Genomic DNA, 26,872 nt, shown 5'->3' on the forward strand with positions numbered 1-26,872 from the left:
TATGAAAGAAAAGCGCAATAGGCGGGGGAATTTAGTAATCACTAAAATAGAGGAAATAATTCCCGAACTACAAGAAGATGCTGCATGGGAGGTACAGTGCTCTATGCGACGATTAGTACAACAATCAAAGAGTGCATTGTCATCACGCGCCCCTCCTTCTGATATTCTCCAGAATGCCATGAGTAGTGCTTTCGACGAAAGTGATTTCGTTCTTTGAAAAATGTGATAAATTTAAATAGTCAGAAATGTAAATTTTCCATATTATGAATATAGTTTAGTTGAAGAACAAACGTGATCAATTTAAATAGTCTGAAATGTTAATTTTACACATAATGTATATAGTATAGAATAATACATATTTACTAGAAAGAATATTTTTACCTAAAAATTGCGATTAAAAGAAATAAATGTAAACGCATCTTCATATTTTTATGTAAATATAAAAGAGTAAAAATATCTCCATATTTATTAAAATTCAATTATATTACATTGAATACTGCTAAACAACAATTATAGCTCCCAATCAACTTTTCCTTCGGTGTTAGAGTATGCCATTAATTCTTGTCGAAAATCTTCTGCTCCTCCTCTCCGCGGATTGTTGTTACTACCAGTAACATCCGGAGATCCATAGGTTGCAAAAGCAATGAGTTCAACCCACTGTTATTGCTTGTTCCAAAAAAGTTGTGCAAAACACAGCAAGCAGACTCTACTTTTAAATTTATTGGAGCAATTAAGATTCGGAATCTGTTTGCCAGAATCCCGAAGGAATGCCCAACAACATGTCTGGCGCGAGAAAGACGCGAATTAAAATCGCTAAGCATCATATATGGGAGACATCTAGTATTTCCTATTGTAGAATTTGTTGGTAAACCCCTCTCTTCTCGCACCTCCGAAAGTTTACTTTACAAGAACACTCCTGCATCGTTACATCGGCCGTTACAACCTATATCCACAAAAATAAAAATTATGCTATTTGTGCCTTTATAGTTGTAATAAAACGATCCATCTTTTCGCGACGGCCTAAAGGTTATGTGCCTAGACAATTTGGAAATTGCCATCTTATCGCAAATTCACTGGCTATAGAAACCCACTCGGAAGAACTGCTTGGAAACTAAAAAAAAATATATATATGTAATTATTTAGTCTATAAAAAACCTTCAAATCCTATAAAATATGTACAATAATTGAATTCCTTTAATTTTTGATTACGCCAATTGTGTAACAACAAAGTTTCAAGCTAAATTACCTGTGTCTAGAAAACGTGGAGTCAGCGATAGTTTTTCCGCTGAAGAAATTACTGCACGCATCCTAGTATCCTGTTTTAATAAATCTTAATTTACTGCGAGAGTATAAAACTAAATTGATTTTCTGACATTCTTATATATTGTAATTTTTATACTCATTTTTATCGAACGAGAGTAGTTCCTTTATTAAAAATGAATGCAAACCGTTTACTGATCTTTTTTCTCTTCATACCTTTACCCATTGCCTTTTCTTTTTCTTTATAGGCATTTCTGTCACTTTATCGAACATATCAAATAGATCTACCATTTAAGAAATAAATTTTCTTTAATATCAAATTTTTAAATAAAAGTTTCAACAAACCTTCACATATGTCTTTTTTTCACAGTCATCCACATCATCACAGTCAGCATTTTTTAATTGAAAAAATCACAAAAAAAAATTTAGTTCCGAAATACCGTCTGTTTAACGACACAACTTCCAAACAACTGCAACTATGTACGCGGTTCAAAAAAATATTTTTGAGTATCTTATTTTTATCCTTATTTACAATTTTTCAAAATATTTATTTATTCTATACATACATATAAAAAGTAGATAACATAATTCAAATTTGTGAACGAATCGTATAGATTCATTTGAAACCGAGCGTTCTTGCAACCGTTTGAAAGTGAAAAGAATGCTGAAAAGGGTAGCAGCGAGCTGTTACGAACAAGAATACGAACACGAATGGCACGGTCCTTTCGTCTTTCCTCGTCGTCCCCTCGCCCACAAAAAACCGGTTTGGGTTGAAGAGTCTGTGTGTAATTGTATTGTATTGTGTATTGCGGGATATATGTCAATGTAATATAGTGAATTCGTATTCACTTTACCGCCGTTTAATTATGAATATGGGAACTTTAAGGTAACTTTTTAAAGGTTATATGAAATTTTAATAACCTAATAATAGAGTAATAGTAAGAATCAATAGGCAAAATTTTATGCCGTATGTTTGTATGTAAATATTCGTATTGATGTTCTTAATGCGAGCAGACCGCAAAATGAAATCTGAATAGCAGGTATTTCCCGCATGCACTTATTTATGTATATAGGTATGTAAATTTTTATACTTTCGGAAGTATACTTACTTTTTATACTTTGCTACAGAGTATAAACGTTTTGTTTACTTAACGGTTGTTTGTATCACCTAAAACTAATCGAGTTAGATATAGGGTTATATATATATAAATGATCAGGATGAAGAGAGGACAGATCAGGCCACGAGTTGAAATCCGGAAGCGTCTGTCCTACCGTCCGTCTGTGCAAGCTGTAACCTGAGTAAAAATTGAGATATTTTAATGAAACTTGGTACACATGTTCCATTATTCAAAAACAAATAAATTTCCATAACTAAGATCCACAATAAGATACAAGACCTTTTTTTGGTATAGAGGGGCATCTGCAGTTTAAATTTTTTTTAAAAGTGAGCGTTGTCCCGCCTCCTAATAGATTTAATGTACATATCTCCTAAACCGCTTAAGCTATAATAACCAAATTCACTGAGAGCAAATATTTTTAGCACATCTATCGACAGTATGAAAATAGGTGAAATAGGGTGGCAACTCCAGCCACTCTCGATGTAACGGTACTATTAAAAACTAATAAAAGCGCGATAAATCAAGCACTAAACACGCCAGAGACAGTAAATTTTATCTCAGGGATGGTATGGGATGACTTTATAGAAACCGCGTTCAAAATTAGACAGTGAGCGTGGAACCGTCCACTTTTAGGGGAAAACCCATATCTTGGGAACTGTGTGACTGATTTCAACCAAATTCAGTACATAATATTCTTCTTATATTTCTATGTTACAGTGCGAAAATTGGCGAAATCGGATTTTAACCACGCCTATTTTCCATATAACACCATATTAAATTGAATTTGATTCTTTCACTTTCCGCTATGCAAAACAAGCAATATATATAAAGAAATCGCAAACAAGTACACCGTGTGACTTTGCGAGAGTATAAAATGTCCGGTTACATCCGAACTTTGCCCTTTTTTACTTGTTTACGATAAAGATTTTATATAGTATTATATTTCTATACATATGTATATTATGCACTATGACAATATGTTTTGGTATGTATATACATATGTAGGTATAGTGGTCTTTGTTTTGTTTTTTCTTCTTCTAATATTTTGCCTTTGGTTACTTATTTACATATATAATATACATATATATATTATGCACTATGACAATATGTTTTGGTATGTATATACATATGTAGGTATAGTGGTCTTTGTTTTGTTTTTTCTTCTTCTAATATTTTGCCTTTGGTTACTTATTTACATATATAATATACATATATATATTATGCACTATGACAATATGTTTTGGTATGTGTATACATATGTAGGTATAGTGGTCTTTGTTTTGTTTTTTCTTCTTCTAATATTTTGCCTTTGGTTACTTATTTTAAGCAATCTTGCATATGGCTTTATTAAGCATAAGAGGTATTGCTGGAAAAGGTATCAAGTTTCAATACTTTAATTTTTATTTTGTTAGAATGTTAAGTGTTTTTGCAAATTAAAAAGGTAAGGATATAGGTATTAATTGATTATGTACTTGATTGTATATATAGTTGTGTATATATTATACCAAACTGTTTTCGAATCTGAAAAATACAGTTTAATAACCGTATATAATTGTTAAACGGATTTGTTATTACAAGTTTAATATTGTAATATATAAAACTGTAATATTTACATGTGCATAATAATAAATTGAGGTAATGAAATTAATACGCTCCTGTTGCATGGTGTAATGTATGTATATATGCTTGGGCGGTTTGTGCCAATTCCTGTGCTCCAGCTGGCTATCTCCTTGTGCTGTTGTGCGCCCGTTTAAGTTGTTGGTATTTATAGCTTTTGTAGTTATGTGTTTTAGTTTTTCTACATTAAACCTATTAGACTGAATTTTTCCAAAAAAAACGTTTTAATTACAGATGCCCTTCCCTAATTCAATACGTTGTACAAAAGAGCAGTCTTGTATTTTATTGCGGAGCTTAGTTATAGCACTTTATATAAGTTTTCGTCTAATAGCGTTGCAATACCAACCATTTTACAGTGACATGTGTACGAAGTTTTATCAACATATTTAAATTTTTACTCAAGTTACAGCTTGCATAGACGGCGACTGCTTCAAGTGGTTTTTTTGTATCATCATACCTTTCACCTGATATTAACTGAACTGTTTTTAGCAGCACACCTTGTGTAAAAAGAATGTACTTAAGAATACAATAGAGGTTTTATAAACGCGTAATTTACTAAAAGCAGTAAAAATTGGATGCGCTTTCTGTTTCACACGTTAATTATTTTCAGGATGCAGTAGGCTTATCAAGATATTTAAATTTTACTAAAGTTACAGCTTGCACCGACGAACGGACAGGCAGACACCGGATTTCAACTCGTCTCGTTATCCGGGTCATTTACCATATATACAATAGGGTCGAGCGAAAAAACAGCCTTAGCCTGAGGGTAAAATTTGTGGATTATAAAAAAAGAAAATTTTTGGGAAAAAAATAAAAAAATTTTAACATCATCTCACTTTTAAAGTAAATTTGTAGTCTAAATTTTTTCGACAAAAACAAGTTTTTATTGGTTAAGCTCTTCAAATTTATATAAAAATTACCGAATATAACGGGTTTTAACTCAAAATTTAATCCAATCCAATAATCACCCCAAAAAATTTTTTTTTTATAATCTACAAATTTGAAAGTAATTTTGTTCTTCGCTCCAACCTAATATACATATATATAACCCAATATCTACCTCGATGGTGCACAAGTATAAAAATATAGGCACTTTTTCATCTTCTTCGTAGCAAAAGTGCAAAAAGTATAAGAATATAGGCACTTTTTCTTCGAATTTGTCTTCGCTCTGGGCGTTGTAAATTTTGTAACAGAATTTATGCTAAGGCTAATTATATGTATTTTTTACACATTTATTAATTGTTTCGAAATTTTTTAGTATAAAACAACTTCAAACTTTAAGTATAATTGAACTTTAAAATTTAAACACTGAAATGATATGTAAAAAAATCACATAGTTCATATTCTTTGGTTCACCTGGTTCAAATACCCTGATTATGTAAGTCTAATAACAGGAAGTACTTAACTTCTTCAGATTGCTTTTTCTAAAAGTCAAAACAATGACAATTTTTCTCGAAGTGAGTTGAATCATAATTTTTCCGATCAACTTAATCGTTATATTTCTTCTCGTTAATTTAGAAAAATAGCTTTATTTAGTATTACATCATTTTCTAGTCTGTAAGGCTTTTTATGTTCACTACTACTCTTTCAACAACAAATATAAAGATATTCGTTCAAAATAAGGTGTAGTATATACACAAACTGCAATTTCTACTTTTAGTTCTTGTTTTATATTATTGAAAGCAAGCTTAATTCTGTAATATTTTAACTATATTTAGCATATATAATTTCAGATGATAAAAATCGAGTCTTATTGGATGTTGATGACGAAGCTTCCGACTATATAAATGCGTCTTTCATTGACGTAAGCAATGGTATTAATCTGATTATATACTGAGATTTAAAATTTGAATATTTACAGGGTTATAAAATAAAAAAAGAATACATCGCTTCACAGGGTCCCAAATCTGAAACAACTATAGATTTTTGGCGTATGATTTTACAGTATAATGTTCGTATAATTGTAATGTTAACTCAATTTCAAGAAGGAACAAATGTAAGTGTACATTTACATATACTAAATTAATTCTCGGTGTTTTGTGGTGTTCAGTTGATATATTTGAATGTCTTGGGATTATAAATTATTATTTGTATAACCCTTTTATAGAAAAGGGTTTGAAACTTTTATTTACACATATTGTAAGAATATATAAACAAAAATGTGCATGTTTACCGAGAATTGTTTTCTGTAGAAAATTATTTACCTTCATAAGTTTCTCACAATATTTTTGGTTCTCCTATAAATAAACAAATTTTACGGTTTGAAAATTATGTTTTACTAAGTTTCTTTGTATGAAATTAATATTTCGAGACATGTTAACTTATCAACGTTGGATGTAATGATACTACTACTACTACGATACCTGGCTATTAAAATAGGAATTACAATCATTTGAAATTTAAATTTGTGCAAAACACAAAGCACAAAAAAAAATTGAAGCAAATATACAATTTAGAAAATATATGATATAAATTTATATTGCGTAGATGAACTAGCATGGATTAAGTATTCAATCAACAACTATTTGGTTTTTATTGCAGTGTGTTGGCTCATTAATTTAACGTAGCTTTGTAATTTTTACTTTCAATATAATTGAAAGGATACCCCGCAAATCCAGTGTATTCTTAAATTATGTTGTTGACTGCTTAAAATATTTTCTAAAGATTGCTACTGACCTATGGATGACTGCATCGTATTAAATTGTAGACTGAATAAAAAGGTGTACATGTCTTCACAACGTTAAGTATTTTAGGCAAGAATTGATGTTTACAACTGATTTCGATCAATATTGCAGAGAGTGAATGTCTAAAAAATAATAAATAAAACATTTATTCTTTCCCAAAGGGTAGATTGTGTTAGCATAAATCTTGCAACGACTGATTAAGACCTTCGAGTGTCTTCCATCTAGTAGTAACTTTACAGTTTTCAGCAGCCCACCATGTGCAATAAGAATGTACTTAAGAATACAATAGAGATTTTATAAACGTGTAATTATAATGTTTTTTACCAAAAGCAGTAATAATTGGATGTGCTTCCTGTTTTACACGTTGATGATTTTCGTGATGGGTAGGTAAATGGTTTACATACATTCCTGCATGATATTTTGCCATATCGTCAATTGTTACGAACACATTTTATTTGTGCTTTGTATGTATTCGATTATAAAAATGAATATGGTACCACGCCATGTCCCCAAAAAATCACTTAAAAATGTCTGCAGACTGGTTTCCATCTATCATATAGGCGAATCATATTTTTATACTGTCGCAAAGTTTTCTCGTAGATAAATTTTAAACTAAACGAACTTTTTTGCCGCTTAGATCATGAGTTTAATTATTATTTCTACACATTTGATTTTATTCTCACTTTTCAAACTTAAAAGTACAATATTCCTTTTTCTTCGTAAATTTTAAATCTTAGCTGCTAAACTATTTCTTTCTGTAGCTGTACAGTTTTAGATTTCGACGCTTAACAGATTTTCTTCCTTTGTTGCGTATACGCAACGTTGCTTTTCAAAACATTGTGCCATTTTTTGTGCGGAAGGTATATCCTTAGGCTTTAACCCCCTCCATATCTGAACTTCCTACGAAACACACTCTGACGCACACTTCTATATGGAGACACGTGTTTGTCACACAAATTTTAATTCGAACACTGAAAATTGTCAAACGTAAATTCTTCTTCTGAACGGCATAAGAATACGTTTAAAAAAAGGCAAGGAAAACTTATAAATGGTTTATTTCTATTTCATTCATCCTGAACAATCCGTCAGAGTTGCGGAGCCCGAAAACCTTGAATCAATTCATATACATTTTCAAGACTAACTAAAAGCCTCTCTATTTATTATACTTAAATAAATTTTCGCAAAAACGGTACAAATGGGCATGGAAAATAAAATTTTTTGAAAAGAAGACGCTGCGTATACGCAACGAAGAAGGAAATGGGTTAAAAACCTCTCTTCCTTTTCATAACTCCGCTAATTCCGCACGTATGCGGATCGCGCCCTTAGCATCTTGAATTGTTATTATTATTACTATCCCTTCTCAAGTATTATTCAAAACTACTGAAATTGTAATAATTCCATTCATTGATCTCCTTTAAAAGTTAACATGTAACAAAAGAGCTAACAAGTAAGGAAGGGCTTGGTTCGTGCGTAACCCAACATTTTATACTCTTGCAACTTCCAAGGATCAAAGCAGGGGAAATACTCTCACTGTTCGATGAAGTCGTGAATCGATTACAAATATTGAAATTCATTTATGTATATTATATAGACTAGTTATTAGTTTTACAAATCTATTTAGCTTCCCTTTATATTAAAATCATCCTCAAATAAGACATATCTGACATAAACGCAATTAAAAAGGTTAACTTTAAAATATTGAGATGACGTGCAAAAGTAAAAAGTAAGCACCAAACCACATAATTTTAATATCACACATTTTGACCAACCAAACAGTTTAAAGAGAGGTGGGAAGTCGGAAATCACTATGTAAAATATATGGGGACGGAAAACGTCTGGGCTTATTGCGCAAACTTTTGACAATATTTAGGTCAAGAGCATTTTTTCAAGCAATTTTATAAACATATAACTCATACACTGTCCGACATATTCGGCATAAGGTTTGTTAGATTAACGAAAGTCACCGTATGTAGTAAATAACAGTTTGTTTAATTCGTGGACTAAGTTCAAATATAACTTTGTTCATCATAACGTACCTCAGGATTTTCTCGACGAGATCTATGACCTCGAGTATTTCTTATTTGCTCTTCAGAGCGAATTTTTGGATCTTGCCGCCTTGTTCTATGTTGAACAGTATTTGCAACTTGCTCAACAGATCGAACCTCGGATCTTCACGCCGAGACCTATGACCTCGAGTATCTCTTATTTGCTCTTCAGAGCGAATTTCGGGGATCTTGCCGCCTTGTTCTATGTTGAACAGTATTTGCAACTTGCTCAACAGATCGAACCTCGGGGTCTTCATGCCGAGACCTATGACCTCGAGTATCTCTTATTTGCTCTTCAGAGCGAATTTGCGAATCTTGCCGCCTTGTTCTATGTTGAACAGTATTTGCAACTTGCTCAACAGATCGAACCTCGGGGTCTTCATGCCGAGACCTATGACCTCGAGTATCTCTTATTTGCTCTTCAGAGCGAATTTGCGGATCTTGCCGCCTTGTTCTATGTTAAACTGTATTTAAATTTTGTTCAAAAGACCGTACCTCGAGATTTCTCCGCCTGGTTCTATGTTGATTTGTATTGATAATTTGTTCGGACAGACGTGCATCGGAATCTAATCTACGATTAGCGTGACTTACAGTATTTTGTGACTGCTCACCATCTCTATATAAAGAGTTTGCACGAAGAACTCTCATACGTCTTCTATTCTGAAGACGACTTAGTAATATAGATTTTCTACTTAATCTAGGCATAATTAATTAATAATAAATGGATTAATATATAAAATACTTATAGATAATACTTATATAGTTCAGTCCGTCCGGGTGTTAAAAGTTGGATCCTAGGTGCTGCTCTCTTTCACTGTAATTCCTTGTAAGTCCTTGCTATGACTCCTTTCCTGTTCCGTGTATAGGTACTATGGTATACTGGTGTTCATATGTATATGTGTTTGCTTGCCACTGTATATAATAAGGTTTTACTCGTCACTGTATATAATAATACTTTAAACACTATATAACTAATACATTAAATTAGTTTGTATAAAGCACTTTGCTGGTAAAGACATCTAGTGAAACTGAAACTACAAACACAGTGTACTGATATTTATTATACTCTTGCAACATGTTGGTACAGCTTACGTACTTTTGTATACCTATATATTACTTAGCTATTCACTAACATAATAATATTATACATAATATTTAGTTATATTTATATTTCAGAAATTAGTAGTTTATTTCATTGTATTGAAACTAAGTTTTCGGAAAACCCCTCCGTAAATTACTTTTGTTAAACGCTTTCTAAAACAGGGGGAATTATGGTACCTATTTTGAAGGGTCCACCCATGAAGGCTAAATTAACAATAACTAACATATAATTAAGTATGGTATACACATATGAAGAGCAGGTATGTAGATTTTCTTCTTTCTGTTTTAATATCTAAATTTTCATAAGCTGCCAACGGCGCTAGGTAAAAATGTAGTTTTCTTGAGTTTACAGTTCACCTCATGACCTTCATATTAAAATGTGTCGCAAAACTGAAATAATAGACAGTAGCATGTAAACCGATGGGGTCGCAGTTTATCTATAACCACATAAAAAGGGTCTTTAGCCCTTTTGTTACTACATTACTAATATTTATTTCATGCAAGTTTTTCTAGAAAGATTTTTTTGCTCTATACAAAGTCCAGCACTCTAAGAAACTTTTTTAGCATTGTTGTCTGGTATATTTTATAATAAGTTCAACATGATGGCTGAGGAAATATACCCAACCACTGATTATCACCAAATATTAGAAGAAATATATGTATATAGAAATCTATATCTATCACTTTAGGTGATGCAAACAACTCTTTAGTGAACAAAACTATACTCTGTTGCAACATGTTGCGAAAGTATAAAAATGTTGCGAAGAATTAAACATTCATTACTCGATTATTATTTGGTATATTATTAACTTATGTTATTGATCATAGATTTATTTTGTGTCAATACTATTTTTCTCTCCGAAATGTTAACTTTTATAAAAAGAAGCTATTTAACTCAAACATGGTATATGTGATATAAACTGAACCAAAGGGGTTAGATTTAATATGTGGGGCATATGAGGTTGCTGTTGTACCAGAGGAGCGGAAATCAGTATATTAGGGTTATAAGTTTAAACAAAGTCTAGACCAATTTCATTCATATGCAACGATATACATTATTTTTAAGAAAAACTGTCCATTTAATTTCATTAAATTATCAAATTGACGAAAAAAATTATACCATAAGTAGTACATGTGAGCTGTGAAAATCAAAGGAGAAAATTCCTCCAAACCGTATATTAAAAAATGTTGAATTAAACATCCATTATTAAATGATATCGTGATTAAATTACAATCAAATTTGGTATCTTCTTGGCTTATATTAAAGGCCATAAACTTAGTCTCAATTTTATTGCTTGAAGTGAGATATACATAAGTATGAATGTAATATTAACTCCACCAAAGTGGCTAAATTTTGTTTTATAAGCTTAGGTGGCAAACGTCAACCAGAAAATCGGAATTCATTATATGAAAGTGTGAGGTTTAGACTTAGTATATACTAATTTCATTCTAATTCAGCGTCAAACCATATAATTTTTAAGAAATCTTTTCCACTTAATTTCGTTTAAATATCACGTTGATCAACCGGAACGGTGTAAAGTCAAGTGGAAAGACGGAAATCATTTATATATTGGGGATAGAGAAATATATTAATTTTGACATTGCTCAGCTATACTCGAGAACATATTTTGAAGCAATTTTATATATAAAAAAAAATATTAATACTCACTGACCGACATATTCGGCATAAAACTGGTTAGAATAGCGAAAAACATTATAAGTAATATATGGAAGTTGAGGGTAGTATTAATCCGATTTTATCAATTTTTGCCAATACCACATACTACTCGTACTAACATGCCACAGACTAATTAAATGCCCCCACTGTTTGATTAAGGTACCTCACATACCATCACCAATCAAATGGAGTAAAGTCAGACGAATGTTCGAAAATCCTGATATTAGTTACATGGGGGCAAAGGAAAATTTTCACCCGATTTTATCCATTTAAGGCACAAATATGCACCGTTATTAGTAAAACCCGCCCACTTTCTTTTACTAGAGTTCAAAAATCTTTCTATTAGGTATATGGGGGATAAGAGAAGTATTGACAAAATTCAATCCATTTTCAATATACAGACATAATATTATTAAGAAAGAATTCTCTATAAATTTCAATTTAATATCTCACACAAAAGTCAGCCTTTGGCACTGGGATTCACACATTCGGTATATGGGGGTTTGAACAGTTATGGTCCGATTTTGACAATTTTTAGAGTTGAGATGGCATATTTTAAAGGCACTATTTGTGTAAAGTTTTGTACCAATATATTCATTGGTGCTTAATTTGTAAACTGAAAAGTGAAGATGGAATATTAATTTCTGTTACATGGAAAGTAGGCGTGGTTGTAGTCCGATTTCGCGCATCGCGCTATGACATAGAAATTTCAGGACTGTGTAATCCACCGGATTTTGGCTGAAATTGGCTTATTACTTTCTGAGATATAGGATTTCTCCTATAGGTGGTATAATTTTTCTTCGTACTCAAAGGTGCTTTAACAATCAGCAAATACTAATAAAAGTATGTATCTTGAACTGCGAACTTCGAGATCGAAAATCTTTTCTAGATATTATTAGCATCGTGCGAGAACCGAACACATAAATTTTAATTACCTGTGTAATTCCTAAACAAAAGCACACGAAAACAAAACAAGTAAGGAAGCGTTAAGTCTACGAACGTTTTATATTCTCGCAACTTACAAGGATCAAAGCTTGGGAAGCACCTCAGGTGTTGGCAAGACTTTATATTAAACTAAGAAAAGTATCGCCGTGATTTGATCGATTTAGGACAAGAGGACACACTGTATCCACAAAAGTCGCTCACTGCTCCCCTGTACCAAATTACAGTAATTTTATGCTTATAGTAGTTATAACGCTTTATTGGGTTTCGTTTAATGGTATTTTGTGAGCGTGGGAGTAGTCCGATTACGACCATCTACAATATCGCCCTCCTTTGAGTGCCAAGAAACATATGTATGAAGTAAGTTTCATCAAAATATCTTAATTATCACTTAGGTTATCGCTTGCACGGACAGACGGACTGACATACAGCCACTCGTAATTCAACTCGACTCATCATCCTGATCATTTATATATAATATATATATATTAGGCAAAGTAAAAAGTTCGTTCGGTTTTTTATGCGCCGTTCGTAAACTTGTTGCCAACGAGATGCCAACTTCATTATACCCCTCTCGCAGAAGGATGCGTTCCTATTGTCAAAAAACTCGGAGGGCCAATTTTCACAGGCCTCTCTTGAGGTCAACTTCTCATCATTAAGCGCGTTCGTCATGGACAAGAAAATATTGTAATCACTTGGTGCCAGGACTGGACTATAAGGTGGGCGCATTAGGACCTCCCATCCGAACTCCCGGAGCTTCTGGCGCGTCACCAAAGACGTGTGTGGCCTGGCGTTGTCCTGATGGAACACAATTCGGCCTCTGTTGATCAAAGATGGCCTCTTCTGGATGAGTGATGCCTTCAAGCGGTCCAGTTGTTGGCAGTAGAGGGCCGAATTGAGCGTTTGGCCATAGGGGAGCAGCTCGTAGTAGATGATTGCTTGCCAATTCCACCACATACACAGCAAAACCTTCTTGGCCGTCAATTCGGTCTTGGCCACCGTCTGGGCCGCTTCCCCGAGCTTAGACCTCGACCGTTTGCCCTCGATGTTGTCGTAAGTGGCCCATTTTTCATCGCCAGTCACAATCCGCTTTAGAAACGGGTCGATTTTATTGCGACTCAGCAGCGATTCGCAGATGGAAATTCGGTCCATCATGTTTTTTTGCGTTAGTTCGTGTGGCACCCAAACATCGAGCTTCTTTTTGAATCCAAGGTTATGCAAGTGGTTCCAAACAGTTTTCTGGCTTATCTTTAGTTCCATTTTAGCAATTAAATAAGTGCTCACATAACGGTTTGTTTCCACTATTTCCGACGCGTAATGCATCTTTGACATCGAAATTACTGGAGCGGAACCTAGCAAACCACTTTTGCGCTACACGTTCGTTTACAGTATCGGGCCCATAAACAAAATTAATTTTTTTCAGCCGCTTTCGCTGCTTTTTCGCCTTAATCGAAGAAAAATTTTAAAATATAGCGAATTTTCTCTTTGCTGGTGTCCATCTTTGACGAGCGCTCACAACGTACTTAGTCAATCAATCGAAAAACTGTCAAAGAGAAACTTTGAGCGCGAATAAACACGTTTTCAGCCCCGTATAGTATGACATGATGCGACACGTAACACTAGTACTATGGACAATAACGCCATCTCTTAGATAAAAACCGAACGAACTTCCTTAAATGACCTAATATGTGTAAACAAAACTATTATACTCTGTAGCAACATTTTGCAAGAGTATAAAAATATTAAAACCTAACAAATCAACAATATTAAGTGCGCGTCTGTTAATAGTTCTATCAAATCGCGTATAATTAGCGCAAAGAGAAAAACACAATTATTGACATTGGTCTCGGTACTACTGCAAATCAAAATTATTTTTCTCCAATACAAACGGTTGATGATAACAACGACAACAAGACAGAGAAGCTTTTTAAAACATTGCTTTTTGAGCTTCACAAGTCCGACCCAAGTATTGTTAAAAATGCACTTAATCAAATGGGGCTTAAGTGTCAAGATTTTAAGCTAGTAGAAAAACGTAACCGAAATATCAGCGGTCTGATTTATTTTGTAGTCTATTTTGACAGACAATCGATATCGATGAACGAATTATGGAAAAAGTACCAACCAACTATGTTACAGTCAAATGGGAATTTCAAAGGAAAAACAGTAACAAAATTACTCAATGTTTCAACTGTCAGATGTTTGGCCATGGTGCCCGCCCTGCGCGTTTAAAGCAATTTGTGTTAACTGCTCCGGTCGCCAAAAAACAACAGAATAACTGCAAACTATTAAATTTTCTAATTGGCGCATTATCATGACTGTTCAAGCATTCTTCCTTATATAAATATTAAACCAAAATATAAGTCCAAGCTTAAATATCTCCATCGTTACGTCCTGTAAGGACTTCGTATGCAACTATGGACACGAGTACATACAATGAAAGAAAAAAATTCGTCACCATTTGCGCCCTCTATCTAACAACATGCTTATTGAAAACATTGGCTTTCAAATTTCAAATTCCGTCGACGATTACACAGATAAATTTCTTGTTACTTTCCTGGGGGCTATTCAAGTAGAATCAACAATAAGAGGGAACTGTTTTCCCCTGAAATTTACATGCTAACGAGTAAAAGCAACAAATATATAATTGGCGGTGACTTTAATTGTAGAAATTAACTTTCAGGTTGTATTAGATCCAAGTGCTAGCGAAAATTTATTGCACGAAAAAATGGTTCCATACCATGATAACGTCCATATCCCTGCTGGCAGGGGATAACAAAGCTCAACAGTCGACATTTTTCTTACAAACTGTGCGTCGGTATTGTTCAACACGACTGTGTTAAACGAACTCTGTTCTAATCATTTACCGGTATCGGTTATCTTCAATGATCGAGTCGATACTAAAATTTTAAATGTTCGATTATAAAAATGCTAACTGGATACACTACTCGAGATATATTTTAAATCATACGACTTTTTACATAAAACTCTAGCAGATGTTTATATTTAAGTTTTTAACAGTTTCTAAAGTCGAATCGGCAATAGTATAGCCAACCCCTCCAGATTATTAAAAAAGAAGAGAAAAAGTCGTGGTCAATAATTTTATTAAAATTATAACGAAAAATCTTGCATTTAACGTAAATCAGTTTGAATACAAAACCGTGTTAATTGAATATAAAAAATATAATGAAATAAAATATAAATTAATATAATATAATACTGGTTAATGCCTCAAAATAGACTATTATTGGATGTTCTACAATCCGAGGCTGCCAAGGCTGTCTCCGTTACGTGGACAGCCCTCGGACTGCGTTCCTCTTCCGTCATTATTTAGTTGGTGTGGTAGGTGTAGGTGATGAATCCCCCTTTACTCTAGTCGGATCTGAATGCACTGCCTTATAAAGGCGTGTGTCAACTATATAAGGCAACTATATTCCCCAAGGAACCTCTAAATGGAATACTTTAGAAACATAGCAAATTCGCCAGCAGTAGTAGAGGAACCTTTGCCAAGACCATGGAAGGTACGAGGGCGCCAGGTCACGCTAAAGGCCTCGTGAGAAAACATGTGACGGCAATTAAAAACTGAAATCAGACCGTCGGTTGAAGCCAAGATTTTGGACCGTAACAGAGACAAGCTGGCTGAATAGGAAAACGAGACTTGAATAATTCATAAACTTAATTTCGCCCACTTTCGAAAAATTAAGTACATATACATACCTATGAGCTATGGACGCTAAGAGAATACAGAAACGATTGTATCTCATTTCATTTCATTAATATTCAGATTAACCGATATTTTCGCAATAAAGTCAGCTAAAGCCAGAGTTCAATCAGTTCAATTGCAGAGCAAAATAAACGGGTTTCTCCGTTTTCACGTTTAAACGATCCAAAGTAGAAAGCAAAATAATTGATGGGACTATCAATAGTATCAACAGTCTTATTTTCGGCTCACTTTCGATAGTCTATTATGACTATGAAAGCAAAATAATCAATGGGACTATCGATAGTATCAATAGTTTTATCTACGGCTCACTATCGCTAGTCTATTATGACTATCGATGGTTTATGTCTTAACTAGAGTTGCCGACAATTCATAAAATTGGTAAATTTCACTTAATAAAGCTACATAAGGATAGAGCCTGGTAATACCAAATGTGGAGTCTAATTTTGGATAACATCCCAGAAGCCACGGCTACGGAAACTCTATATATTGAAGGAATTAGCACGGGAACTAACAAATACACACCGTGCAACTCAAAAGCCCAATGCGTAAGAAAGGGATAAACGATTACGTGTACACAAGATCTGGTTTCAAAACCGTAAGTACAGAAAATTTTTGAAATAATATAGTACAAGTTAAAATTTCACTATTTTTTACACTTTGATAAGGTGTTGGATGCGTAGGAATGAATTTTGCAAAAATATTTACAATTCAGTAAGAATTTTTAATGTTCTAAAACGCGGGCTGCACATAACCTCAGTTCTTCATGCATGCAACCGCAATTCAGAATTTTTAACGTCATTGTTTTCCAATATTATAATAACAATTAAGAGCTGTGGAAAAACTAAAATTGTAAAGAAACTGCCATTATGAAATTGAAACATACGAGTATTATGTGAAAAGTCTGTTGCGATCGAATATCACAATATCAGATAAGTAAACAGCGCTAAAGGGTAAAAACGTCATCAAATTACTATTTTTAAAGAATAACAAGTGGATTACAGAGGAACTCTACCGAAACGTATTTTAGGTATAAATTTCATTATAACTTGTCAGCTCTCTGAGCAGTTTATATAGTATCATAAAATATTTTATTTGTAACTTTATTAATTTTTTTGTGTTTTTCGTTATTGTTAATGCTTTGTTTTACAAATAAATTCGAAGATTATATCTTAAAAATGAAATATACAAAGCCATGATGTCATAATTTAAACCAGCGTAAAGTAAGTAGATATTAAGAATAAGATTTTAAGGAGAATCTATTGATAGTATTTTTTAAACTATTGCGACTATCGTGTGACTATTGATAGCTTTGCAGCTCTAATCCACTAAACAAATTTAGTTCCAAGTAGTTCTGACATTTTGGGATATTTTTTAAGAGTGGATGAGTTTCGTACATCGTGGGCACAATGTTGTTTTTTCTCGTTTTGACAATATTCCTTATACAAACTCGATGTAAAATCTGCTGCCATATCAAAAATAATCTCCATTCTCTTCTGCTGTATTTTTCGTAGAGTACAACCACGCAAATGTACCGAAGGCATCCACTACCACTAACATATAATTTTCCAACTTATTGGTCGTTTATAGTGGTCTTATATGATAAATGTAATATGTACCTAATGTACTACAAGTACTTGTACATATATACTTTATATATGCAATTGAGGAGTCCTTCTATCTTTTCTGACTTGGCTTAATTAACAATGCACTTACTACAATTTCAGATTACATAAGAAACTTTGTTTTAATAAAGTTAACTCGTGCAAAAGCTAGAATATTTTTGTAATAGTTTTGTGACGATCTGTTTATTAAAACCAAGAGTACATTAAGGTTTGACATTCTAGGAATATTGTGTAAAATTTTCACGAGAAATATTAAAAACGTACAGAAATGGCATCAAAAAATTGAGTTTCATTCGTTACATAATAGTTTTCCCCCAGGTAACGTCGATAGAGTTTTTCAAAATTTCAATTTTTCATATGTTTGGAACAGTATGAAGTAAAAACCACGATTTTTTGTAAAATAAGTAATTAAAAATAATTAACAATTAAAAATTATTAACATGTTTAAAAAAATCCGGCGTTAACTCGTAAATGATGTACATAAATAGTTTTTATTATATCAAAAGGATCCATGCAGTAGTTTTGAAATTATAAAAGGCACCGACTTTAAAGTTTTGAACCGTAAAAAATCCGATGTAAAATGTTCATAGGATATGTACAAAATACAAAAAATATAAAATACGTGTAAGTTCGTCAATTTTGCAGGAATGAACTCTTGAACGATACTTTTGAATTTATTTGGGTTAAAAAGTGCAAAAATATACAAAATGAACAAATTTAATCCTCTTACGCCTCTTGGACAAGCTTCGTTTTTCAACTCATATATTGTACCGGGGGTAGATACTGATTGTGCGGATTTTTCTGAAACAAAATTGCCCCATACTCCTGTTTACTAGAATCTGTATGTATCTAAGTAGTTGAAAACGGAATATTTTCTTAGTAGGTCCAACGAAGGGGCAACTATCTTTATATTATAAAATACAAAACGACGAAAATAGGACTTAACCTACAACACCTCTTCAACATTTTTCGTCGGACCGAAAAGGAAATTCGTAGTATAGTACCCGTCTCTTTCTTCCGATATTTTAATAGTACTATTTTTTACTAACTTATGTACCCAAGGAACTCAACACTCCTTTAAGGGAATTGCCAATTTTCTCACTTAATCTTTAAATCTTAACATAATTTTTAATCACTAACTTCTAAAAGGTTTTTTAATTTAATTTCGGTATTTTAATTCAGATAACAAGTTTTTCTGTGAGTTGGGGAATATGGAATCGCATGTTATTTTACGTAGGTTGAACAATATTTTGTATATTCTCTCAAATTAACATTTGTAACATGTAAACAACTATCTCTAGATATGTGAACGCGAATGCTGCATACACCTATACAATAATATGAACTTTTTTTTGAACCTTAATTTTTTATTATTTTTTATAACAATGATCTCTAAATATGTAAATGCATTTTTTTAATTGATCAGGTTGTCCAATACTCGGGTTTCCTGTAATTGAACGAATTGTTCAATTAAACGAACATCGGTTAATTGATTCCCCGGTTAATTGAACCAAAAATTGTGAAATTTTTTAAGTGCAATTATCCGGGGGATACTGTAGCCCCATTAGAATTTTCGGAGTAATTTTATCATGTCCTGGCGACTTTTTTGGATTCATCTCTCTTATGATCCTTTTAATTTCACAACTTTAATTCTTTATACACAAGAGCGACTTGTTAGCAGTGTCGGGCAAAGTTGGCGCCTTTAAGTGTTATTTTGGACAATTTGGATGAAATACTTTCTCTATGTGGTTTGTAAAGCAAATTATCTTTTCCTCATCACTCCGAGCGCAATTACCATGGGCATGTTGGAATCTACCGGTGGCTTTATGTTTTTCTGTGTTTTCCAAAGGGATTTTGCTTGGGCTGATTTTCTTTATATAATTGTCAGTGCTCTATTCTTTCGCGCACTTAAGCCCTTTTTTAAGTTAACAACAGTAGTTAGTAACTACCAGAATAACGATACGAGTGGAAATCCGTCTGACCGTCCTTCTGTGTGGGCAAGCGATGACCATGAGTACAAATTGAGAGCTTGTGATGAAACATTTTACATAAATTGTTGGGCATAAGGGGGAGATTGGTATTGCAGACGGGCGTAATCAGACAATTGCCATTCCCATACCATAAAATACCAAAATAAGCAGCACATTAAGATATTAAACTGTAATTTGGTATAATGAATCGCATTGAGAAAGAGCATCTGCGGTTTGAAATTTGAAAAAATGGGCGTAGTTCTCTTCCATTGGGGACTTGTACACACATACCTCACAAACCACCTTTGCTCAGGCCAAATATTTCTTGCACCTCCTCCGACAGTGTGAAAATGGGTAAAGTCGGATGATAACTTCACCCACTCTCCATATAAAGGTTATATTGAAAACTACTAAAAAATCGATATCTCACTAAATAAATACGTCATAAGCATTAAATTCTTACTCCCGAGATAGTACGAAAGGGTTTCATAGAAGCAGGTATTAAAATTGGACGATGGGGACTTAGATGAAACCCTATTTCCCAGTAACTACTAAACAAATTTTAATCAAATTTGCTGCATAACATCCTGATTTTCCTATATTACGGCGCTAAAATGGGCGAAATTGGAGCACAGTCACGCCTACATCTCATGTAAAATAATTTTAAGTTCTTTATGATTCTTTCACTTTTCATAAATAGTGCTTTCAAGGTATGCCATCTTATGTCCAAAAATTGTCGAAATCGGACCATAACTTTTCAAGCTCCTATTTACCGATTATGTCGACCACAGTGACCACTTAATATAAAGATTTTCAACTTCCCGTTGACTTTGCATTGTATATCTTGATTAATATCTGTGATATCCCAATGAAATTCTGAGAACTTCTCTTTCTAAAAACAGTATGTCCTTGTGCTAAAATTGATAAAATCATGCCGCAGTACAGTAAATTTATAATGTGTTTTAGTGCTGAATAGGAATAAAATTGGGCTAGACCTTGCTCATATTCCTAATATCCCTCATATCCCTAATAAAGTGACTTCCGATTATTTGGTTGGCTTATTTCTTATATACCCAATATATTAGTTTTAGCCTCAGTTAGTTAAGTATACTTTGACTTTGTTTAAAAGAGTAAAAAACTGCCTCCTCCAAATATACCGGTCCACCCGGGAAACTAATGGCACGCCCTAATATAAACAACCATATACACTAAACCTGAGAACACCCACATAATCTCACCACAAACGACGACACTGCCACACTCAATACATGAGAACACCACGTACGATGACATCGGACCTCACCAAGTATACAAAAGGAATTGGATCATCATTCGTTAAAACACATTCGTTTATCGTGGACGGGACTCAGCGCCACCCCACCTCTTTCGTTTTATAACAATTCGATCGACAACGTTCCGCCGCGCCGACTTTCAACAATCCAAGTTATTTATAAAAAAAAAAGATGGTCGTTTATTAATTATTATATAAAACTTTGTATACGTATACGAAGCACATCGCCTTTTATTTTAATTATTGAAGCGATTGTAAATGCAGTGTTTATATCTTTAAAGCTGTTATTATCTGGGTGGTGTTCACCAAAATAGTAGGCACACATTTCAACATGGTCCTTCGATCCTAAACGAAAGGCAATATAATACAAAAAAAAATTTAAAACAGTGGTGACAAAAAAAAAGATTAAAAGTACGAGATAAACCACAAAAGTTTAAACACAAATCTACTAAAGGTACAGTGAAGTGAAGTGCAGTGGCAAACAAAATAATATACATAAACATATATAAAAATACTAAGGAAGAGTGCAGAGACACAAAAAAATATATATAATACTTGTATATAAAAACAAAGCGCAGTGCAGTGGGGGAAAAATATCGATACTCGTATATATACTGGTACATACTATATAAAGAAAAAGTGCGTATAGCCCAAAACATAAAGACAACAAATACAAAAGGGTTTAAACAAACAAAAATTCACACAACCGGGCGCGAAACCTAAGCACAAAACATAAATAAAAACAAACGGGGCGCGAATTTATAACAAAAACAACAAACACGCACAAGGAGCTAACCAGCTGAAAGCCGAAGAGGATAGACACTGGACACTGCACAAGATATAAACACACATGTATAAATACAAACAGAACCCTATCCCTGCAAGACCAAAGTGATCATATTTATTTCACTTATTATTTTATATATGTAAATGTGTTGTATGTAAATATGTTTGTTTGAATACGGTTTTATATAACATAAAACCTGTAGCAGTAAATCCGTTTTTACTAAATTAAAAACGATTATCAAACTGGTTAAATCACGGTAAAAATCGAAATACCGCTGACATTAAAACCAGTTTGGTACAATATATATATCCAAATATATATAATATGTAAATAATTATTGTTTGCCTATAAGCTTACCTTTGTGTTTTCAAACACACATATTTCACAAACACAAAAAACAAAAACATAATTCAAGTATTTACTTGTAAATATTTTCCGGCAATACCCTTTATTTTTAACAAAAACAGTAAGCAGAATTGCCTAAAATAAGTAAGCAAAGGCAAAAACATATAGCAAAAATTAAAAGACAACGAAAGAGAAACAAAATAAATACAAACATACATATTTACATATTTACTAAACCAAATTACATACTTACATACATAAGTAAGTGCATATACAGGAGCACATCCTGTTTTACCAATTCTATTTTCGCGCTCTTTACGTCGCTTAAATATGCATTTGTTACAACGCAAACAAAAAAAAAATCTCAAAACAAAATAAATACATACAATTTTTTTAACAAAAACTTAAGTACCGCTTTTCAAAGTCCACATTGGCATACACTCCTGGTAACAAACAAAGCAGGATAAAAACACATTGATCTCTTCAACGAGCTCTCAATTGCATTAGAAAATAAACAAACATACGCACAAACAATCCGTTTTTATATATTATATGTACACAGCGCATTGATCTCTTCACCGAGCTCTCAATTTCACGAGCACATAAATATAATATAATATATACAGGGTGTACCTTTATACAAAACATTCGGCCACAAGAAAAACAAATTAATTAAAAGTGCGGTTCAAAAATAAATAAAATATGCATATATTGATATAATAATAACAATAATAACATTGCAAGTAAATACGAAACTGTATTAATAAACGTTTTTACAAATATAATATAAATAACAAATACTTATTTACCGAAAGTGGTAATATACTTCATTGCTTTATTTAAATCAGCTTACACTGAGAAAATTTTAATCAACTTTGACACATATAGTAATAAAGACCATACCAAAAATGGTTAATGACGACAAAAATCAAACTACAGCTCATCACGCCATAGTAGAAACTGAGTCATCAGATCTACCACCAACTTTTAAAACCTCGGCTTTCGTCAAGTATGAAAACTGCTTAGACCAGTACGAAGCTACAAAAGCTATGATATCCGATTAGTTAAAGCCAATAAAAGCTATTGCACCTACTCCACCTCCGAGAGTAGAGCTGCCACATATTCAAAATCAAGAGGCAAGTTCAGGCATCCATCTCGAGGAGCTCGCATGTGACACAGAAATATTCAAAGGAGGTTATGAACAATGGCCGTCCTTCTGGGACATATTTACAGCCGTTTACATAAAGAACGCAAAATCAACAAAAGCACAAAAACTGTATCACCTCCGATACAAACCAAAAGGTCAAGCAGGCGCAAAAGTAAAACAGTTCGCACTAAATGACGATAGTTTCAATTTGGCTTGGGAAAATCTAAAATCTAGATATGAAAATAAAGGAATATTGGTCGATAAGCAAATAACGATATTAATGAACTTGCCTAATAATCAAAATGAAACAAGTGAAGAATTTATAAAACTTTAATCCACTGCTTCTAATTGGTTGTCGGTTCTATCGACACAAAATATTCCCACAGACAGTTGGGAATTAATACTGGTAAATATATACACCGCCGCTTTACCAGAAAAATCTTTACTTTTGTGGGAGCAATCGCTCTCATCTCGAAAAAATGCCCAACGTGGCAACAAATGAAAGACTTTCTAATTACCCAATACGAAATCGCAGAAAGGGTAGATAAAAACCTAATAGAAGCTTCCACAGACCACAAGCCAGTAGCAACACCAATTTAAATAGAAGCTTCTTCAAAAATCAAACGTTCACATCCGAACAGTATAAACAAACGTTATGCGAACTATGTACAGGGTGGCATAAGCTCAAATCTTGCCAGAGATTAAATAAATTGACTATTATCGACCGAAACAGTTTTGTAAAAACAAAAAGACTTTGTACAAATTCCTTGTCTCATGCGCATACATATAAAAATTGCAAAAGCAAACTCAATAGTTTAGTACAATAAAGCTTAACTTGTTTTAACCAAAGAAAAAAAAAACATTTAATTTTTTATTCAAAACTTTATGCGATTCGAATTGAAGTTTTTAGAGGTCCTAGTTTCTCGGCGATGTTCCCCAATATATTAGATACAAATTATTTAGCAAGCATTCGGAAAAGGTTTCATACCTAAAGCTAGCAGATCCCAACTGCAATGCCCCCGTTCAAATAGATATAATAGTAGGCAGCGACCTTATACCGCAATTAATACTTGAAGGTGTTGAAAAAATTTCAACGACCCTTATTTGGGCAAAATACCCAAAATACTATATTCGGTTAGATTCTAAGTGGGCTAGTTACTGAACCAGTTTTCACATCATGTTAATTCACAATATTTTGGGAGTTAGAAATACTCCCCCCCATATTAATTACAAGCTCAAAAGATCAGTATTGTGAAGACTTCTACAAAGCCACAACTACTAGATCAAATAATGGTCGGTACATCTTACGACTACCACTAAAGCCACAACTTTTCAACACTACACAAATTGGCACAAAACACCAAGTCAGAGCTTCTTCTGACAACCCCAGTGTTAAAAACACAAATATATATAATTCAACCGAATCATCTAACTATATTACTAAATATTCCAAAAGAAAATTTGTTGTACACCAATTTCCTTAAATACGAAAAGGGCAGTAAACAAAAACATAGGGGATCCAATGGAATGCGATTTCATATCCTACTGAGCCAATATCAACCTTATCCGCAACAACTTTTCGACCCTGCAGGATGGCTGTTGCCAATAATAATACAAAAATCCTGCTTCAAAAATCTTGAGCTATGTGGCGCGCTACTACTTGCCAAATAACTTAACATGACACATAACAAAATTTTCCGAAGAAAATCGAAAAATCGACACCTCTCTTATTATAGCGCCTCATAGTTGTCTAAATTTTCATAATTATAAAAAAATTCAAAAATCAAGTTTAGGGATAACACTACTCCCAATGTGATACAGTGACGCACCTTGACTTACAAAAAGCAAAGGTGGCACTTACCGCATATATCTAAGCGCTTCTCATATGGGTGGTTTATGACAATCAGATATAAAAAGCTTCAAACCTTACTTCAGACAAGTAAGGAAGGGCTAAGTTTGGATGTAAACGAACATGTTATAATCTCTCAAAGTCAAATGTTATACTCGTTTTAGACTTCTTTGTGGATCTTACCGCCTTGTTCTATGTTGACCGATATTTTCGATAAAAAGTCAGCTATACGCACTAGAGTCCACATATTCAGTACCTAGCGTCTTGAACAGTTTTGATTCGATTTAGACAATTTCTGGTCACAAAGTGGCATACTTTAAACGTATTATTCACGCAAAGTTTTACGCCGATATAATCATTGTTGCTTGATTTGCATACTGGAAAGTGAAAACACCAGATGGAATTTAAAATGCAGTTATATGGGAAATAGGCGTGGTTCTAATCCGGCTTCGCCCATTTTCGTACTATAATATAGAAATATGAGAAGAATATTATGTACCTAATTTGGTTGAAATCGGTTCAGCAGATCCCAAGATATGGGTTTTCACCTAAAAGTGGGCGGTGCCACACCCACTGACTAATTTTGAACGTGGTTCCTATAAAGTCATCTCATATTATCCCAGACATAAAAATTTAATGTCTCTGGCTTGTTTAGTGCTTCATTTATCGCGCTTTTAGTAGTTTTTAACAGCACCGTTATATGGGGAGTGGGCGGGGTTCTCACCCATTTTCACACCTTCGATAGAGATGCTAAAAACATTTGTTCCCAATGAATTTTTTTTATTATGGCTTCAGTGGTATAGGAGATATGCACATTAAAGCTATTAGGGGATAACTGCAGATGCTCCTTCCTAATGTGAGTCCAAATAAGAGTCTCATATCTTGTTGTGGAGCTTAGTTATGGCAATTTATTTGTTTTTGATTACGGTATCAAGAAACATGTGTAGCAAGTTTCATAAAGATATCTCAATTTTTACTCAAGTTACAGCTTGTACAGACGGATAGACGGACGGACGGACAGACAGTCACCCGGATTTCAACTCGTCTCTTCATCCTGATCATTTATAAGTATATATAACCCTATATCTAACTCGATTAGTTTTAGGTGATACAAACAACCGTTAGGTGAAAAAAACTATTATACTCTGTAGCAACAGGTTGCGAGAGTATAAAAAGTAAGAAAGGGCTAAGTTCGGATGCAACCGAACATTTTATACTCTCGCATAGTCAAATGTTATACTCGTTTGAGATTTCTTTATATATTTTAATAATTAGAGCAATCATTCTTGTGTTTTGTTGTATACGCTTATAATTTATTTTATATAGAATTAATTACAACTGTATTGAGGAGTATGAAAATAAATCGTTTTTTGACAATGAATAACATTTTTTTAAAATAATAAATATTAACAACTTTAAAAATTATATTATTATATTAATTTGTATATAATATTTACAATATTAAACATAAATTTTTATATAGATTCTTATACATATATCCAAATTATATTTCTTTTCTCCTTATACTATTTAGTTTCTATCATATATTTATACAATAATGTTTTATATAATAACAAATTATACATATACTTTAAATTTTCCTAATTAGATTATTTACATATTTTTCTTAAAATGGTCTTAAAAACTACTGTCGAAATTGCTATACCATTTCTTAATATATATTTGAAAAAAAAA

General features: G+C 33.0%; 1 protein-coding gene and 1 long non-coding RNA gene across 18 annotated transcripts in view; one reads left to right on the forward strand and one right to left on the reverse strand.

Moving 5' to 3' along the window:
- Ptp52F (Protein tyrosine phosphatase 52F) overlaps positions 1-26,872 on the forward strand; it is a 922,788-nt gene that overhangs the window by 866,953 nt on the left and 28,963 nt on the right. For 15 of the 17 annotated variants that reach the window (XR_011395839.1, XR_011395840.1, XM_070107709.1 and 12 more), the window contains 2 exons: positions 5,714-5,799; positions 5,857-5,991. Coding sequence is in view for 15 of the 17 variants with exons in the window: in XM_070107709.1 (XP_069963810.1) it covers positions 5,714-5,799; positions 5,857-5,991 (221 nt within the window). In the remaining 2 variants the exon portion in view is untranslated. The remainder of the gene's footprint in view (positions 1-5,713; positions 5,800-5,856; positions 5,992-26,872) is intronic. The other 2 variants (XM_070107721.1, XM_070107708.1) reach the window with 1 other exon arrangement.
- On the reverse strand, positions 464-2,097 carry LOC106622718 (uncharacterized). The gene is made up of 3 exons (XR_001330959.3): positions 1,606-2,097; positions 1,247-1,544; positions 464-1,111 (listed from the first exon to the last, which is right to left on the reverse strand). It is a non-coding gene; the product is annotated as an uncharacterized lncRNA (long non-coding RNA).

Source organism: Bactrocera oleae, chromosome 4 (genome assembly GCF_042242935.1).
Source record: "Bactrocera oleae isolate idBacOlea1 chromosome 4, idBacOlea1, whole genome shotgun sequence".
Lineage (NCBI taxonomy): Eukaryota > Metazoa > Arthropoda > Insecta > Diptera > Tephritidae > Bactrocera > Bactrocera oleae.